This window comes from Erpetoichthys calabaricus, chromosome 2, assembly GCF_900747795.2.
Source record: "Erpetoichthys calabaricus chromosome 2, fErpCal1.3, whole genome shotgun sequence".
Classification (NCBI taxonomy): Eukaryota; Metazoa; Chordata; class Cladistia; order Polypteriformes; family Polypteridae; genus Erpetoichthys; species Erpetoichthys calabaricus.
The window spans coordinates 176371371-176391814 of record NC_041395.2 but is presented as its reverse complement, the minus strand read 5'-3'; the positions used below and the strand labels follow the sequence as shown (position 1 = coordinate 176391814).

At 41.0% G+C, this 20444-nt stretch overlaps 1 protein-coding gene across 4 annotated transcripts in view; it reads right to left on the bottom strand.

Annotated features, from left to right (window-relative positions):
• farp2 (FERM, RhoGEF and pleckstrin domain protein 2) overlaps nt 1-20444 on the bottom strand; it is a 353551-nt gene that overhangs the window by 285686 nt on the left and 47421 nt on the right. For all 4 annotated transcript variants that reach the window (XR_007934097.1, XM_051922727.1, XM_051922728.1 and 1 more), the window contains exons 3-5: nt 2733-2837; nt 1599-1641; nt 11-89 (exon numbers count right to left, since the gene is read on the bottom strand). Coding sequence is in view for 3 of the 4 variants with exons in the window: in XM_051922727.1 (XP_051778687.1) it covers nt 11-89; nt 1599-1641; nt 2733-2837 (227 nt within the window). In the remaining variant the exon portion in view is untranslated. The remainder of the gene's footprint in view (nt 1-10; nt 90-1598; nt 1642-2732; nt 2838-20444) is intronic.

Below are 20444 nucleotides of genomic sequence, written 5' to 3'. Positions count from 1 at the left end.
GAAATAATACCTGGTGTATTCTTCCTGAAGTTGACCAGGATCAGGTGGAAAGAATTTTACAGACAATCGAAAAAGAACATTCTTCGGTTCTGAAATAAAACAAATGTATATACTTCAGGTGTGCAAACATGTAAGCTTATCAAGGTTGAGTTTAATCTAGCATTAAATTCAGAAAAAATATTTTAACAAAGAGAAGAAGGTAAGAAAATACTGGAAGCACAAAAGATTATAGAGATTATATAAATTAACCAAGGATTAGAGATTGAGTTACTGCTGTAAATTACTAAGAGATCATTAAATTCTCATTTTGTTTGAGGTTTCTAGCACACCCTTTAGACAGCTCTGTAAACAACTGCACTGGTTGCTTACTTTACCAAAGATTTTCAGGTATATAACAGAAGGTAGTAAATGATACCACAATTCCTATCTTTAGAAACTCCCAGTTACATGAAGATGTACATATGCTAAAAGTCTCAAACTGCCGTCAGATGACGGTATTGGGTTTATTTTGTTGTTGAACCCAATAAAATATTACATTTTATTTATTACCAGTGTGTTTCTTTGAGCTCTTTTCTTGTAATATTTTTTCTGTTTGCTATGAGAATGTAGAATGACAGTGCCCGATTGATACAATGGACATACCCATTGTGTTATTGTAGGCTACCACAGCATAAGACTTAGTGACTTCGACATTTCCCCTTATATGAATAGTTGCTGCTCTATGAATAGTGCTTAGGGAGCTAAGTGTCCTTCAACTTGACCATAATCATTTTGCCCTTTTGCTTTTTGCAATGTAGATACTGCACCCTGCTGCACTGTTATGCAACTAAAGTTGCCAGGTATATCACGGCGGTTCTAGCATAGAGTGCCATATACATTTGTTTCACTATCCATGTCTATGTCTGAAGACCAATTCACAATGAAACTGATTTTACAGCTTTTTATTTGTATGACAATTGTGTTTTGGTGAAGGCTGTGCCCCATTCATGAATACTGATGAGTTACCACAGAGGGGCAAACTGCACTGAAATATTCATGATGTTATTTTAGATGGCAATCTAGATAGCATTATTCAGGCTTAACACCCCACATTGCATCACAACAGCAAGACCTGAGAGACACCTGGGCTTTATCATTTCTGCCTAGAATTCTGAGCTCAAGAGCCACTTGGGATTAATGTCAAATAGATTAAAGATACTGAATGTCTACTAGCATTTTGGGTATATCAATGTTTCTGAGTGATTACTTTATATTGCATCATCTTTCTTTGCTCTTTAAAAGTGGAGGACAGGGTGTCAGACCTCATTCGAAATCAATGTTATCTTTGTATATATGAATGGCATGAATCTTATTAATTGTAAAGCACTTTTTAAAAAAAATCAATAACATTTTTAAAACATCACCTTTAGTGCTGGCCGCTTCTATTAAAAATAGACTAAATGAAACCCCCAACACCCACCACAGAAAAGAAAGAAAAAAAAAAAGAAAAATGACAGAATGTTTATAAGTGCTGAACTTTTTATTTGATTTATTAACGTGCAATTATTTTAAATACAAGTGTTGTAGTAAATACATATACTTTGATCATATCTACTTACTTCGAATTTGTTTCAAAACGGGTTTTGTGGGCTCCAGCCAAACCTTTAAAAAAGTATACATGATTAAATTAGTCAAATTATCCTTTCAATTAATTAATGCTCATTATGCATCCACTGCATAACAAAAATAAAATGCCCTACAGATTTCTCTTGTCTGGTAAATGATTACATTTATTACACGGTTTTGCACTAAGCAATCTTCATACTTTGCTTCTTTTTTTTTTTTGTTACTCTTTTTACTTATATCAGCTTTATGAGGTAACTTGCTTTGTGAGAAGATTTACTTTTGAAATATTACATTTAACCTTTATGCAAGGCTGTTTTAAAAATACATATAATCAAAATTCCAACATACAAAAATGGTAAGCCATACATATTTTCCATTTGCATTCACAGACAGAAATAACAGACCAACAAAGGGAAAACTTGAACATTTTTGCCTACATAAGGAACAAATTATATATGGTATTCACCTAGATTTCTATAAGCTTTTGACTGGCTTAACACTGTAAAGAAAGTGTACTGTGAAGTATTTTTTTATTGCTGGCAGAAAACTGAATTACATGCAGGCAGCTTATCTGCTACACCCACCACCCCTTATCTTTTATAGCTAATGTGATGGTTTACTAATGGGGAAAGTAGTGGCTACATTTTATCATCACTAGGAAATAGAACCAGGGGACAGATAGCATGTATAAAGGCAACTACTGTATATTATTGCCATGGCAAACTGGCAAAGGCTCCAGACACTCTGCACTTTTACTTAAATATACTACCCCTTCATGTTATGCTAAATGGGAAAATGCAAGGAACAAAATTTAATGATATGGACAAAAGTACAAAAGATTCAGAATAATTAATAAAAAAAAAAAAGGTAAAAACGTTACCACCATTTACATCATGGAATATAACTATTTGAATTAGATGTTCTTGACTAAGCACAAAACACACATTTTTATTAAAATAAAAATGTCAGTTCTGGAAATATCTCATCCTATTTTAGAACTTTCTAGTATCAAATGAAAAGTACAATAAAAAAGTGAATCTAAAGCAGACAACATTTAAACAATATTGCACCAGAAGACTTGAAACACTGTGAAAAAATAATATTCTTGTAGTTGTGTTAGGACTTACCCAATTCATCTGATAAGTTTGATGCTCCAAGCCAAAATAATCACTCTCTACCACACTGAGTCGTCTAAAAACTTCAGCAAGTAATGCCTGGCCTACAGTCCTTGTCTAGTGGGATCAAAGGAGAAAAAAATGGCTTATAAGTATATTTTAAAAAAAAACCAAAAAAAAACCAAAAAAAAAACCACTGAACACTTTCAACACAAAAAAAATTCTTCAACATGTTTAATTGTAAAATTTCAGAAATATCACAATTTATTAAAGTGAAAAATATTTATACAGCAGGTATAAGAAAGCAAAAAGTACATAATGCAAAAAAAGACAGACTAGTGAATCAAGTCAATCTGTAGACTGTAGACTAGAGGAAATGTTTTAATTGTATACAACAGCTGGGTTAGGTCACTGAATAGGTGGTTTTCCAAAAGTAAGATGTAGAAAACCTTAAGTTGTATTTCTCTGCAAAAGACTGAAATATTTAACAGAAACCCGAAAGTTTGTTGACAGCATAATTTGTGCTTTCACTAATCTATCTGAATTATCTAGACTGTATTTCTTGTTGAAGGGTTTGAAGAATTTTGGGACTACTGAAGGACACTGCATATTCATATTACTTCACTTTTGTTATTTTAGTAGTGGCTCTGCTATTATGCTTTAGTAACATCTTATGTTTTCATTGTGGTTTTGTGTAGTAAATATACCAACTGATTTATGATTTTGCATTTTATCTTGTACTGTATTTCAAGCATTTTTTTAAAGCAGAAATTGTAAATACAGTGGAACCTCGAGATACGATCACCTCTGTATACGAGAAATTCAAAATACGAGGAAAGTATGAGCGAAAAATTCAGATCTAAATACGAGCATTGGCTCGCGTAACGAGCCACGAGCCAGGCTGTGGGTATAGCTCGCGGCTTAGCAAGGGGGCGTGGTAGCAGTTGCGAGCCGCGATCTGCGGTGTCTGCATTTCTCACTTAAGTGCACAGGTGGGAAACTGCCCACATCCATGATTGTTCCTGTGGCTGATGGGCTGCAGCTGCCATGTCCTCCCCGCATATATAGAGAAGCGCGAGCCGGTTAAGGGGGAGAAAAAGTAAAAGAAAAGAGAGGAGGGAGGGAGAGGGAGAGAGAGAGGGAGAGGGAGAGAGAGAGCGAGCAGGCAGGCAGGCGAGTGAGTGCAGGCTCGCGTGTAGCTGAACAGTGAGCTGAACAGGCGAGCCAAACAGCTGAAGCAGGACGGTGTAGAGAAGGTCAGCTGCATTAAGAGTGTCTCGCCTGTTGCAGAGCCCGCAGGTGAGACGCTAACAGAGAAGAAGCACCGGGGATTGTCATCTGTTTTTTAAAGACGGCATCCTTTTGACGTTTTAACCTCGTGTTAAAGGATTGTTATTCTTGTGTATTTTAAACCTCCACTTCACAACTGTTTTAAGGATTATTTATTTAAAGATTTATTGAATGCTCTACTGCACTTTGGACACCTGTTTTGATTCTTTTAATAATCAGTTATATTATTTACCAGTGTTATTTATTAAAGGTAGACTTCAGTATATATAATTTATCAGTGTTATTTGTTAGGAAAATTGATTTTTATGTTAATATATTTGGGGTGCAGAACGGATTAACTGGATTTCCATTATTTTCAATGGGGAAGTTTGTTCTAGATACGAGAAATTCGCTATACAAGCTCAGTTCTGGAACGAATTAAACTCGTATCTAGAGGTTCCACTGTATGTGGATTTCACAGCTATTTATCAACAATGAATTTTTTGGCACAGTCCACAAGCAGTAAATCAATAAACTGAACACAGTCTATCTCATAAAATGTATTCAAGGTCAAACGGAATGGAATTAATGGCATACTAGACATCAAGTGCGTTGCCAATGCCTCTTAAAACATGTTTTATGTAATTTTGTCTATACATTTTAAAGACTATTGTTGAGGAAATGCTGAAAACCATGAATAATTCACAATTAATTCTGACATGCAGCGTCGTTAAATCCCATTGATGATTCATATAAATCTCCCACACATAATATAATTGGAAACAAACCTGTCACAAGGCACAAAACCTTTCGGAGACATTCCCACATATATTGGGTTACCCCTTTCTTGTGTGTTCATGATGTGAGGTGGTACTGGATATATATATAATCTGTCAAACCTGCAACGTAGTCTTCTCTTTATAGCTGAATGTGACACCTCCTTACCTTGACCACTGTACTGTCAGGCAGCTATCATGCAAACTATTGATTCTTAGAAACTTTTGTTGTGATTACCTTATGACTGTGTCTGACAGACCTGTTCCAGTCAGAGCTCCCTCCAGTTTCCAAGTACCTTTTGATGGTATAAGAAACTGTACTGACCAACACCTTGGATTTATTTGCCATTTCTCTGAAGACCTACACTTTTAAGAATTATAATGGTATGTCTGTCTGTCTTTTTAATTGTCGTTTTCTTGCCATTTTGATGACAATATACAGTGTAATACTGTCCAAATAATGCTTCAGAGGGTGAAGCACCACAGGTTGTTCCAACACCATTTTTATACAGAACAGAGGGTTTCTAAGCGATCAACAAGTTTTTATATCTGTATGAATTATTTGCATCAACTTTCCAGGCTCAATTAATTTCCACTGGAAAACAAAAACTATGTTGCTAACCAGTTACTTCTTCCCCAAAAAAGTGGCCACTTTAAATAATTCTGAAAATTACAATTCTTTTCAGTTTTTAGTAACCCAAAACATTTTAAACTCTGGCAGTTTACCAATTACCTTTGTACCAATATAACTTATTCATTACACTTGAATTGGCTAAATTTCAATAAAAACTAGAAACATGTTAGCATTCTAAATGATTTGAGAGAGAGAGAGAGAGAGAGAGAGAGAGAGAGAGAGAGAGAGAGAGAGATCAATACACACACACAAATGTATTAAATATAAATGTAAATACATACATCCAGACTTACTGTACACAGTTATACTCCTGGATCTATGCCTCAAACTTAACCTAGTTTTAATGTTGTCTCTGCCTGGACAGTACGTATAAGCCGATTAGTCTGCCAGTTTGATCTGTAAGCTAATAAGTTGCTAGAATTTTCAAGATTACATTTTGAATTGATGTTTAAAATTAAATACATGTACAATTAAACCACATGGTAATATATGATTGTGTTTTAAGATATACCCTTACTATGCATGTTTGTAAAAATTGTAAACCTTTGCTTTTTTCTGAGATAAGTACTGTATACTCAGTGAAGTTGACTTTTGATGAATTCTTATCTAGTATTAAGCACAAATCATTTTAAAGTAGTTAATTTAAAAGTTGTAAGAAACTGCCATAAGATGTCAAATGTATTAAGGCAAATTCTTCAAGTTTTACTGACTTACATACTCCGTAAAGAAATACAAAGACGTGAAACTGTATTCTAAAGAAACCTACATCACAAAAGAGGATCTCAAAAAAACTTTATTTAAGAAAAAGGACATAAATATGTCCATGTTCTATATTTGAGACCAAATTAAAGAAAGGTTATGTTCCTTGTTAAATCAAGAATTGCATAAACATCTAATTTTACTTCTGTGCTTTTAAGAGACATTTTGAAATGTTCACAAACAGCAAGACTAATCTGACTGACTGAATTGATGGGTCACACAGCCAAGAACTCTTCTCCACCAGGCTGTGCATTCCTCAGTGCAGAACAATAATCTTATTGTATAGATTATGTCAGAACAGCTGCTTCATTCGGCAACAAGATTCTCCATAGAGGCTGTATATTCCAGTGTAACTTTAGCAGACTGTGAAATCAAGCCTCACAAACTGTTATCAATTTATTCAGCAGACTGTCTTTCTGAATATGTTGCATTTAATCCCCCATATCTGACATGTAATAACATCTTTATTTTTACTGTCTATGTACATTTGTGAAATCTTCAATAGTCACATATATTTTTAGACAGATTTCCACTAAGCTGACAAAAACACAGAACCAAAGACAAATTTAAGGTGTTGCCTAAAGCAGGATACAATCTCTATTAATGCAACAAATTCTAATAGACACTTGGTCTCTCTCTTTTTCATCTTTTTAATGACAGTCAACTGCTGCATTCTTGTACAACATCATAACAGTTTCATGCTCATACAGCAAAAATACTGGATATGCGAAAACCCATATCAATGCTCTTGATGACTGGAAGCATGTGCTGATACAGTGCGTTGATGCACCCACCACACAACAAACTACTTGTATTGGGACCCGAGTGTAGCTGTACAACGGGTGATGAAAGAAGAATATATCTTAATAAAGCTTCTGGTTCATGAGTGGGCAAAGCCGTGAAAAGGTGGTGCTGTATTATCACTAGCTTGTAACCTCTTTAGTTTACTCCCAGAAAAACAAGCCAAAAGTAGGATGATCGTACGGAGTAGTCACCGTGCGAAATTAGACCATTTTCACACAAAAAGAAAAAAACGCAATGAGTGGTAAAAAAAAAAAAAAAAAAAAAAAAAAAAAAAATCACAAAATCAGATATTTTCAGCCACTGCTTCTATAAGCTTTATGGTAATTTAGTTGTAGTGCTCCTTTATGCAAGGTATTACGATAGCTGAGACAGTTTTTCTTTTTTTCCTTTATTGCAGCAAACTTCCTGCAATGTAAACAAAGAGCAGCAAGCGGAAGCCTATTTTATCAGTGAATGAGAAGCAATTGGTATATTAGCCTTGACATTGATACACTGAAGAAAAAAAAAAAACCTTTTTTTTTCTTTATTTCTTTCTCTCTTTTTTTTTTTTAATTGATTATTCCTATCACTTTCTTTTATGTGGATTCGTTCCCTGGACACTTTTACTTTTACTACATGGACATGGATTTTTACATGCTGAGACTCGTCTATTCAAGTAGTCAACTTCTAGCGCTGAGAACAAATGCCCACACTGGTGTGGTTTCCTATTTACCTGATGAGGTAAGAAGGCAGTATCGTGGCAGCAGAGTCGGCACTAAGCTAAAAATGAAGCGGCTTGCGAGAAAGTGGCGTTTTAAGCCTTCGGTGCCTTCTGTGATCCTGGGAAATGTGAACTCAATATCAAATAAGATTGACAAACTGGCTGCGCTGGTGAAAAATGTAAGGACCTACAGAGAATGCAGTTTGTTGTGTTGGTGACGTGGAGCTACCCGGGTTTAGCACAGTTAGAGCGGACAGAGATGCAAATACCTGCGGGAAGCACAAAGGGGGTGGGACTTGCTCTCTATGTCAATACAAGGTGGTGTAACTCTGGACATGTAAACATCGATGTCCCTGCAGCAAGTGGAGATTTTGAACTGTTGGCCGTAAGTCTGCGTCCTTAGTACTTACCCAGAGAGTTTGGACACGTCATTATTATTGTATACATCCCTCCTCGGGCGGACATGGGGATAGCGGGTGACATTATTCATTCCACTGTTGCTAAGTTACAAACACAACATCCGGAGGCACTTGTGCTAATCGCTGGAGACTTTAACCATGTGACGCTGGACAAAACATTACCTGCCTTCTCCCAGTATGTGGATTGTAACACCCAGGGAAATAAGACTATTGACTTACTGTAACACTGCAAATGTTGAAGACGCATACAGCGCCACCCCGCTGCCTGCGCTTGGGAAAGCAAATCATAACCTGGTTCTGCTTCAGCCTCACTACAAACCAAGAGTGAGGGAGCGACCTACAACCACACGCTCATTCAGGAAGTGGACCCCTGAGGCGGAGCAGGCTCTGACAGACTGCTTTGGAACTACTGAATGGGATATCCTGCAGGGATCACATAGTAAGAACATTGAGGAGGTTGTTGACTGCACTACTGACTACATCAACTTCTGTATGGACATTGTAGTCCAGCTCAGAGCGGTGAAGGAGCAGTACAGGAGAAAGCTGGAGCAGAAGTTGCAGAATAACAGCATGAAGGAAGTGTGGGATGAGATGAAGATCATCACTGGCTGCAGCTTGAAGCGGGGTGCCACCATCGAGAGAGATGTGAAGAGAGCAAACCAAATGAACAACTTCTTTAACAGGTTTGACCACCCTAACCCACTCTCACCTCGGAGTACTGCACCCTCCACCCATCCTTCTGCTGATACCAGCATAGGAGAGACATCCCCACCCACAATTACAACAGCGCAGGTGAGCAGAGAGCTGAGGAAACTTCGTGCCAGCAAAGCAGCGGGTCCAGATGGAGTATCGCCATGACTGTTGAAGGCCTGTGCGCTGGAGCTGGGGAGTCCTCTACAGCGCATCTTCAACCTGAGCCTGGAACAGGGGAGAGTCCCGAGGCTTTGGAAAACATCTTTTATCACCCCAGTCCCAAAGGTATCATGTCCTAGTTAGCTGAATGGCTTCAGGCCTGTAGCTCTGACGTCACATGTGATGAAGACCATGGAGCAGCTGCTGCTTCACCACCTGAGGCCACAGGTACGCCATGCCCTCGACCCTCTGCAGTTCGCATACCAGGAGAAGGTGGGAGCGGAGGATGCCATCATCTATATGCTACACCGATCCCTCTCCCACTTGGACAGAGGCAGTGGTGCTGTAAGAATTGTGTTTCTGGACTTCTCTAGCGCCTTCAACACCATCCAACCTCTGCTCCTTAGGGACAAGTTGACAGAGATGGGAGCAGATTCATACCTGGTGGCATGGATCGTGGACTATCTTAAAGACAGACCTCAGTATGAGCATCTCGGGAACTGCAGGTCTGACATTATGGTCAGCAACACAGGAGCGCCGCAGGGGACTGTACTTTCTCCGGTCCTGTTCAGCCTATATACATCAGACTTCCAATACAACTCTGAGTCCTGCCACGTGCAAAGGTTTGCTGACGACACTGCTATCATGGGCTGCATCAGGAGGGGGCAGGAGGAGGAGTATAGGAACCTAATCAAGGACTTTGTTAAATGGTGCGACTCAAACCACTTACACCTGAACACCAGCAAAACCAAGGAACTGGTGGTGGATTTTAGGAGACCCAGGACCATCCTGGACCCCGTGATTATCAGAGGACACTGTGTGCAGAAGGTGCAGACCTACAAATACCTGGGAGTGCAGCTGGATGATAAATTGGACTGGACTGCCAATACTGATGCTCTGTGCAAGAGAGGACAGAGCCGGTTATACTTCCTTAGAAGACTGGCGTCCTTCAACATCTGCAATAAGATGCTGCAGATGTTCTATCAGATGGTTGTGGCGAGCGCCCTCTTCTACGCGGTGGTGTGCTTGGAGGAAGCATTAAGAAGGACGCCTTACGCCTGGACAAACCGGTGAGGAAGGCAGGCTCTACTGTAGGCATGGAGCTGGACAGTTTGACATCCGTAGCAGAGCGACGGGCGCTCAGCAGGCTCCTATCAATTATGGAGAATCCACGGCATCCACTAAACAGTGTCATCTCCAGACAGAGGAGCAGCTTCAGCGACAGACTGCTGTCACTGCCCTGCTCCACTGACAGACTGAGATCGTTCCCTCCCCCAAACTATGCGATTCTTCAATTTCACCTGGGGGGGGTGGGTAAACGTTAACATTATTCAAAGTTATTGTTTGTTTTTACCTGCATTTTTATTACTCTTTAATCTAATATTGTTTTTTGTATCAGTATGCTGCTGCAGGAGTATGTGAATTTCCCCTTGGGATTAATAAAGTATCTATCTATAAACATAGTAAATGTGTATTTTAACAGCAAAAGTGCAATTAATAATTTAAAATGATTAAATAATAGATAGAGATATATCTCTATCCATCCTTAAAATCCAACATCTGTCTGTCTGTATGTCTGTCCGCTTTTGACAAGAGAACTACTTAACGGATTTAGATCCTATTTTTTCTAGAATTTGCTTGAACATTCCAGTTGAATTTATGACCTCCCTCATCGCACTAAGTATCATAGTACCAATTTATTTGTGTAAATTCGAGAGACATGCAGCGGGCCGGGGGGGTTGGGGCCCATCTCATTCATACACCAGCCTCGGGGGTGTTTCTTACCTCCACTTAGCCAACGAACAACAGAACTACTTAACACATTTAGATTGGGGTTTTTTTCTATAATTTGCTTGAACATTCTGGTTGATTTTGCGACTTCTCTCATCATGCTAAGAATCATAGTTCGCTTGCAGGAGCGTTATATTCTTGCTAATCCGAAACAGAGGCTGCAGGCAGAGGGGAGGGGGAAGCTTGATGTCAGGAGTGGGGAATCGGTCTACCTCTGTGTTTTGGAGCGTAACTTGCCTCTGCTTAGCTAGTGATACCTTTTCTATTGATTTTTTAATTTTTTCCTGTTTCACCACTATGTGGGTGGAGCCACAGGGAAGGCTAATGGGTCTCTGTGAGTGTACAGAGACATTATATATATATATATATATATATATATATATATATATATGCAAAGTTTTACTGTCAAATAATGCAAAGAGTACGCGACACGTGTTTCGCCCTAATTCTGGGCTCATCAGGCGTACACACTCACTGCACCCCCTCTCGGGGAATCGAACCTCGGACGTCAGCGTTAGAGGCGAAGCCTCTTATGTTGCGCCACGGCGTGTGGTTCATTTATTTGACAGCATGTAGATCGGGGTAATTACATTCATGGCATTCGTGGTCTGAATCACAATCTGATTGTATGGGTGGTTACCTACCAGGTAACGCTTGTGGTTTGTCTGCAAGCCGGCAAACATCTGCCACGGTGCCCTCTTTCAGTTGCGAGAAGCAGATCATAGAATGTTGCAAAGTTTTATTGTCAAATAATGCAAAGAGCACGCGACACGTGTTTCGCCCTAATTCTGGGCTCTATTTTCTTTCAGCAGACCAAATATGGTCCCGGACCCGAGGACATCACTTCCTGGGAACAGACTATAAAAACCCATCATCTGTCATATCTAATCAGTTCTACTTTGGACTCTAACCTCTGTGTGTGGTGTGGCGGAAGTGTCGCATGAGCACCCAGAAGCACTCTGGGTGACCCTAGAATTTCTTCCAGGGCTCCAGGATCCAATAAACGCTCCCTGGCGGTGGCCACGGGCCCCTGTAGGGTTCCTGTGATCCCCGTAGCAACCAGGGCGGCTGTCCTCTCGTGGCCCAGGGGAGGTATAATCCCTCTCCTGGTTCTTCCAGACGTCCCGGCTGGGTATAGCACCCAGCCGCTCGTGACTATATTATATATATATATATATATATATATATATATATATATATATATATATATATATATATATATATATATATATATATATATATATATATATATATATATACACACACACATATAAGGGCGGCACGGTGGCGCAGTGGGTAGCGCTGCTGCCTCGCAGTTGGGAGACCTGGGGACCCGGGTTCGCTTCCCGGGTCCTCCCTGCGTGGAGTTTGCATGTTCTCCCCGTGTCTGCGTGGGTTTCCTCCGGGCGCTCCGGTTTCCTCCCACAGTCCAAAGACATGCAGGTTAGGTGGATTGGCGATTCTAAATTGGCCCTAGTGTGTGCTTGGTGTGTGGGTGTGTTTGTGTGTGTCCTGCGGTGGGTTGGCACCCTGCCCAGGATTGGTTCCCTGCCTTGTGCCCTGTGTTGGCTGGGATTGGCTCCGGCAGACCCCCGTGACCCTGTGTTCGGATTCAGCGGGTTGGAAAATGGATGGATGGATATACACATATATATATACACACACATACATATACACACACACTGGTACCTTTAGATACGAGTGCCCCAACATACAAGTTTTTTGAGATACGAGCCATCACTAGGTCAATTTTTTGACTTGAGTTACAAACCAAAATTCGAGATACGAGCCATCAAAGAGCTTGTCGCCGTACATTCCGAGGAACTGATGATGGAGGAGTTGACAGAACTACAGACGCAGCAACATATGGAGGTTCTGCAGGAGACTGGTATCGCAGAGGAGCCAGAGGCGGAGAAGATAAAGGAAGTGTTGGCAATGTGGGAAAAAGTTTTGGACTTTATTGAAAAGAAACACCCTGAAAAAGTTGCAACTGGTTGTGCAGCTGCACTATTTAATGACACTTGCCTAACTCATTTCAAAAACATTGTAAAAGGGGAGGAAGATTATTATACATACTGTACATAGATACAGATACATAACCCCAACAGGAGCAGAGGATGTCTGGAGGAGGAGAGACAGACAAAGCAAAAAGCCAAAAAAGGACAGGTGCTGTACAGGCTTCTAAATATACGAAGCGTATTTGTTCCCATTGTATCAGCATTGAAAGAAGGGGGTTTCAGAGGAGCGACCCACTTCCTTCTTCACACCCCCTCCCTCAGCTTTATTCACATTTTTGTGAATCAAGCAACTCTCCAAATCATGTTATGACAGGCGTGACAGGACTTCTGCATTAACGTCCTCAGAGCCGGGTCGATGGCTGAAAGTAAAACTATAAGGTTGTAAGCTCAAGAACCATCTTATGAGATGAGAGTTTGTACCTTTCTATCAGTATAGCCATTGAAGAGGAGTGTGATCAGTTACCAATGTAAAATTCTGACCCCATAAATAATAACGGAGAGCATCCACAGCCCATTTAACCGCCAAACACTCTTTTTCAATAGTCGAATAACTGCGTTCCCTAGGAAGCAATTTTCTGCTCAAAAATGTGCTCTTCACTATCAAAAACCTGAGACAGGACAGCGCCTAAACCAAACGCACTAGTGTCTGTCTGTAGAACAAAATTCTTAGAGAAGTCGGGATTCTGCAAAACCGGGTAAGAAGACAAAGCAGTTTTTAAATCACAAAAGGAACATTCACAATCATCTGTCCATAAAACAGGGTGGTTCTTTCTGCCTCTTGTAAGATCGGAAAGAGGAGCAGCCCTATTTGCAAAATCAGGGATGAATCTTCTATAATAACCAGCAAGCTCCAGAAAAGCGCCAACTTGTTTCTGCATCTTTGGACGTGGGTAAGCAAGCATCTCTTCCACTTTTGTAAGTTAGGGGCGGAGTAAACCCCTGCCCATTGAATAACCCAGATAATGAGTCTCAGACATACCCAGCCTACACTTCTTAGGGTTAGCTGTCAAGCCAGCCTGTCTCAAGCTATCAAGGACAGCTTGAAGTCATTCTATATGCGTATGCCAATCATTACTGAAAATCATGACATCATCGAGGTATGCCCCGGAATATTCTGAATGAGGACATAAGATCTGATCCATCATACGCTGGAAAGTTAGAGGCGCACCATGGAGACCAAATGGAAGTCTAGTAAATTCGTAAAGACTGTGCTGTTTTCTCACAACTGCCAGCCTCAAGAGGCACCTGCCAGTAACCTTTTGTAAGATCCAGCGTGGAGATATAGGATGCCTGACCCAGTTTTTCCAACAGCTCGTCAACATGGGGCATTGGATAAGCATCAAATTTAGAGATCTCAGATGGAATTAGAACAAAAACACGATCATCAGATTTGAATTCACGGAGCTTACAGCGTCTATCGTACAGACATTTCTGGGTTTCTTGTTCATGTTGTCGATGCTCCACAGCGATAGAAGAAAGCTTATAGAAGAAAGCTTACAAATCCTGTCTTGCAACGAAATTACCCGATCCGCAAAGCTCGGCCCGTGGGCTCTTGTCTGGATTCCTGTCCATTCCTCACGGACAACATGCAAGATGCCTTACGGGCGCCTACCAAACAACAACTCAAAAGGACTCAAGCCAGTGGATGTCTGCGGCAATTCCAGCACTGCAAACATAATGAAAGTCAGGACAGAGTTCCAAGATGTCGTGTCATCATGAGCAACTCATCTGATCATCTGTTTTAAAGTCTTGTTAAACTGTTCAGTCAGTCCATCCGTCTGCAGATGGTAAACAGTCGTATTTAATTTCTTAATAGCAAGGTTGTCACACAATTGTTCCATCACGCAAGAAGTAAAAGGTGTGCTCTAATCAGTTAAAATTTGAGATGCTAATACGAGTAAAAATCTCACACAGAGCTTTTGGCAACAGTGGATGAATTGGCTTTTCTCAAAGCAGCCACTTCAGTATATCGCATTGCATAGTCAACCAACACAAGAATATACTGATACCCATTTTTACTCTTCGGAAGAGGGCCAACAATATCTAGTCCTACCCATTGAAAAGGAATATCCAAAATAGGCATAGGAGAAAGGCGAGCCCACAGAGGTTTATAAGCAGAGACAATCTGGCAGTCAGGACAAGAACTACAGAATCGTTCAACATCTTTGCCCATATTCAGCCAATAAAATTGTTTTTATAAACAATCGCTAGTCTTATCAGCCCCCAGGTGACCACCCAAGACTTGAGAATGAGCCAACTGCAAAAGAATGTCCCTATGTACTTTAGGTACAACTAACTGTTCATTAAATTCACCCACTAAATGATCTGAAAATCACTCTAAAAAGGTAGCCGCCTTTCTCGAGAAAGTGCAGGGTTTTCAAGCCTCCAGTCGACACACTCTTGGTAGTAGAAGTCACTACCGGAAGAAGCCTGTTTAAACGCATATTCTAATGAGCTATCAGCATACTGCAAGCGCACGAAATCAGTCTGCTCGCTAGTGCACGGTTTGTATTTGGAGGCATTTGCAAGTTGAGAAGATGTAGATGGGCCAACCAGCCAGCCAGCTGCTCTAGGAAATTGGAGGAGTCACTCCCGGTCTCACTGGAGAGATTGGGTTCAATGTCCAATCGGGGCTCGAGGCCTTTTCCAATAGCCACCAGTTCCTCCCCTTCGTTCATGATAACAGGGGGCTCTAGGGCTGGTGCCCCAAACTCGGCTAAGAGCCTAGGGAATAGGGCGTTCCTCCTGCCAATCAGCAAGGGCCAAGGGCAGGAATCCGAAATGGTAGTCCAAACTTTAAAAGTTCTGACCCTTATATTTTAAAGGAAGCAGCATAGTCTCAGTCCTTAACATCCCCATGTACCCAGCATATGTTCACAGTCTCAGTGCCACATGGGGACATACTGCTGAGGCAGTCATACTGTATCTGACAACACAAAGGTCACTTACTACCTGAGTCCAACAAGGCAGGGATCCTGTGGCCCACTAACATCATGGAGATCATTAAGCTGTCCTTTTTCAGTGAAGTAGAAGGAACATGAGAGCAACACACCTCAGCTAAGCCGACTTCCAAGGAACAAGCAGGGGAGAGGCGACATTTTCTGGCGAGGTGGCTGAACTGATCACATCTGAAACATCTGCGCTTGGCACCACTGCGGAAATACGCACGGCGACGTCTACGACCAGGAGCCTCTCCAGATGTGGTCATATCAGTAACAACGGGGGCCCAGGATGACCTTTCTGAGGAAACTGAATGTTCAGGGCCCTGAGCCCGCTGTTCATTGCGACGATCTCTGGCAGGATGAGAGTGTGCCCATGGCGAAGCAAAGGCACCACCCTGTCTCCAAGCATCCTGGGAGCCTTCCAATCGTTTGTCGAAGGTGGAGAATGAGTCAACATCATGACGAAAAAACTCATACCGGAGAACATCACTGGCTACTTTCTCCATAATCCGCTCGATCGCGTGCCCCTCAAACCAGCACTCAGCAAGATGAATTAAATCCTGCAACTGACCACAAACAGGGCGATCCAGGTCCAGTTTCCATTGGCAAAGCACAGAGCACTTAGCCAGACCCAGAACATTCACATAGTCTTGAGGATCCATCTGTGCAACCACTCCTGGTACCACTTGTCACGCTTGGATCACAGATTTGCACAGAAACACAGCAGATTGTGGAGACAAGAACTTTATTCAAACACTTTAAAAGTAAAACAAACTCCATGTGAAGACAGAGGTGACAGTTCAGTCTCTCAATTAAAAGAATGCAAAAACATCTTCCTCATCATAGGGGTGCGCGTCAAGTGCGGGACCCCCAAAAGGAGCAGAGGATATCTGGAGGAGGAGAGAGAGAGACAAAGCAAAGAGCCAAAAAGGACAGGTGTTGTACAGGCTTTTAAATATATGATGCACTGCGTGAGAAGCACATCACGCAACACAGCAGCAGCCTAACAGCTAGCGGAGCAAAGAGGAGGCAAACTGTATTTGTTCCCATTGTATCAACGTTAAAGGAAGGGGGTTTTGGAGGAGCGACCCCCTTCCTTCTTCACATACATATACATATATACACTAGCAAAATACCTGCACTTCGCAGTGGAGAAGTAGTGTGTTAAAGAAGTTATGAAAAAGAAAAGGAAACATTTTAAAAATAATGTAACATGATTGTCAATGTAATTGTCGTAGGCTTTAGTATTGAGAGTGAATCTGATGATTGTAAAGAGTTTAATTTATGATTGTAGATGTTCTGTATGAGAAATGCACATTTTTAGGATATCTTTGTAAACGACGTTTACAGTTTTGCATTTGGGCTGCAAAATGACCAAGCTTTCGGTTGAGCTTACTCTTGAGCATGCAACGTACAGTTGGCCATGTGAGAAGCAATCTTGTATCAAGTCAATGCCCACCTTTTTTTTTTAGAGTCTGGCCCTATGACTTATTTATTGTCATAGCGGAGCAGACCCTTACTGGAAATTGGAGGCGTTTGAATTGGAATGGGAGGTCAGAGGGTATGAGAGGGATGCGAGGAATAAATACAGTCTCCCCTGAGCCAGTTCCAGTGAAGACAGTTGCCTCAGTGAGGTTCTTATGCACAGATTTGATCTTACAAAGTTTTGGTGGTTATAAGTTTCGTAGTAACAACTGGTGCACCGACCTTCAAAAGTAGAGTATGTGGAGGCATGCCCGGAGGATTAAGAGTGTGAAGAAACTCTACTGGATAGTGCACCGCGTCCTCTAGTTCTGCAACAGAGTCACAATAACAGGCCTGAAGAGGTGGACTAAAGAAGAAGGGAGCAGTGAGCACGATGAACAACTGAGGAAAGTAAGGAAGTGAGTGAGGAGGCACATGAGTGCGGGATATCATTAATGTACAGTATATAGGCAGGGAGTCAGCCACGTGGTAGGTGCGCAGACAGCGGCCATGCAGAAAAAGGAAGGGGGCTGCCCTTATGCATCCATGCTGTGCAGTCACTGATTACAACCGCAAAATGTTATGCGAATGAATATGAATAATGTTGCATCCATGCCACAATGTTTTCCGAAATGTAGTATACAGGTCATAAAGTGAATAATTCCAAATATCATATACAGTCATGGCCGAAATTATCGGCACCCCTGGAATTTTCCCAGAAAATGCACCATTTCTCCCAGAAAATTGTTGCAATTACAAATGTTTTGGTATACACGTTTATTTCCTTTATGTGCATTGGAAAAACACAAAAAACAGAGAAAAAAAGCCAAATCTGACATCATGTCACACAGAACTCCAAAAATGGGCTGGACAAAATTATTGGCACCCTTTCAAAATTGTGGGTAAATAGTTTTATTTCAAGCAAGAAACAGGTGCCGGCAATATAGCAATCACACCTGAAGCCAGTTAAAATGGAGAAAAGTTGACTCAACCTTTCTGTTGTGTCTGTGTGTGCCACACTAAGCATGGAGAACAGAAAGAAGAGCAGAGAATTGTCTGAGGACTTGACAACAAAAATTGTGGAAAAATATCAACAATCTCAAGGCTACAAGTCCATCTCCAGAGATCTTCATGTTCCTTTGTCCACTGTGCGCAACATAATCAAGAAGTTCACAACACATAGCACTGTAGCTAATCTCCCTGGACGGAAGAGAAAAATTGATAAAAGACTGCAACAAAGGATAGTCTGAAATGGTGGATAAACAGCCCCAATCAACTTCAAAACATACTCAAGCTGTTCTGCAGACTCAGGGTGCAACAGTGTCAGCTCGAACTATCCGTCGACATCTGAACGAAATGAAACGCTATGGCAGGAGAGCCAGGAGGACCCCACTGCTGACACAGAAACATAAAAAAGCCAGACTGGAGTTTGCCAAAATGTAATTGAGGAAGCCAAAATCCTTCTGGGCGAAGGTCTTGTGGACAGATGAGACCATGGTAGAGCTTTTTGGTAAAGCTCATCATTCTACTGTTTACAGAAAACGGAATGAGGCCTACGAAGAAAAGAACACAGTACCTACAGTCAAACATGGTGGAGGTTCTAAGATGTTTTGGGGATGTTTTGCTGCCTATGGCACTGGATGCCTTGACTGTGTGCAAGACATCATGAAATCTGAAGACTACCAAAAAATATTGGAGCGCAATGTAGGGCCCAGTGTCAGAAAGCTGGGTCTGCGTCAGAGGTCATGGGAGTTCCAGCAGGACAATGACCCCAAACATACCTCTAAAAGCACCCAGAAATGGTTGAAGACAAAGCGCGGGAGAGTTCTGAAGTGGCCAGCAATGAGTCCGATCTAAATCCGATTGAACACTTATGGAGAAATCTCAAAACTGCTGTTGGGAGAAGGCGCCCTTCAAATCCGAGAGACCTTGAGCAGTTTGCAAAAGAAGAGTGGTGAGAAATTCCAGTTGAGAGGTGTAACAAGCTTGTAGATGGTTATAAGAAGCGCTTGATTTCAGTTATTTTTTCCAAAGGGCGTGCAACCAAATATTAAGTTGAGGGTGCCAATAATTTTATCCAGCCCGGTTTTTGAGTTTTGTGTGAAATGATGTCAGATTTGGCTTTTTTTCTCTGTTTTTTTTGTGTTGTTCCAATGCACATAAAGGAAATAAACATGTGTATACCAAAACATTTTTAATTGCAACAATTTTCTGGGAGAATTGGTGCATTTTCTGGGAAAATTCCAGGAGTGCCGATAATTTCGGCCATGACTGTATACCTATGTCTCTATTTTTCATAGGCCATAAGGTGCATACTAATTCAGCGTGAGCAGGAACACTCAATAAAACTGAATTAAAAAAAAAAAAAAAATCAAGTGATCATGAGATACAAATAAGGCAGATTTACCAGCGTGTGTGTGTCAACTTTTATCCCTCCAGATCAGAGAATGTCCAGTTCCATTGCCTCAAAAAACCACTCACATCTACAGTTATTCCCAGTTTCAAATAAAAACTAACAATGTCAGATCCCTAGGGTGGTAGCATGTATCGTGATCGTGATTGAGAGAATAAAAGTGAAAAAAAAAAAAAAAAAGGTAACTTTTACAAGTACTATAAATGTACACCGTCTGTTACAGACGCAAACCAAATGTATGTGTGTACTGTATAATATTAACAATAAGAGCAGCTTACTACTGAAAACGGCATATATAGGAGTCAGTCGGGATCTTACCACTATACCACGGAAGCTGTTTTATCGTCCTTGAACCTTTCGTGAAAGTGTTTATTTGATCTTTGGACTTCAGGCTTCACACATTATATAGTTTATGCCAACATTTTGTCATTTACTACTAAAATATGAAAAACGTTTCTGTTTTAACAATGTGTTTACACAGATTATTGTAAAAACGGAACAAACATGAAATGCATTTGTTCCAAATAACTATCTATTATTTCCACTCTAAAACTCCAGCACTTCCAGCTCATGCCTTGATTATCTGGGAGTGGAGAACTTTGTGCATGTTCTGTGGCGGTGGGGGGATGGAATAGCAGGCTGCTTGTGTTTATCGGCACATTTACAGGACAAAAGATGCTGACGGAGAGGTGCAATGGGATTTAAGGTGGGCCATCTCCACGAGTTTTTTCGTAGGCTCTGATAATTCTAGTGTTAATGAAGCATACTAAGACACTTTAATATTAATAAAGTTGTTGGCTGCTCACTGTAGGTTTTCAAAGCATGCAGTGCTTATGACTGACATGGCTTCACTTGGAAAATGCAACCTTTCATAGAAATCTAG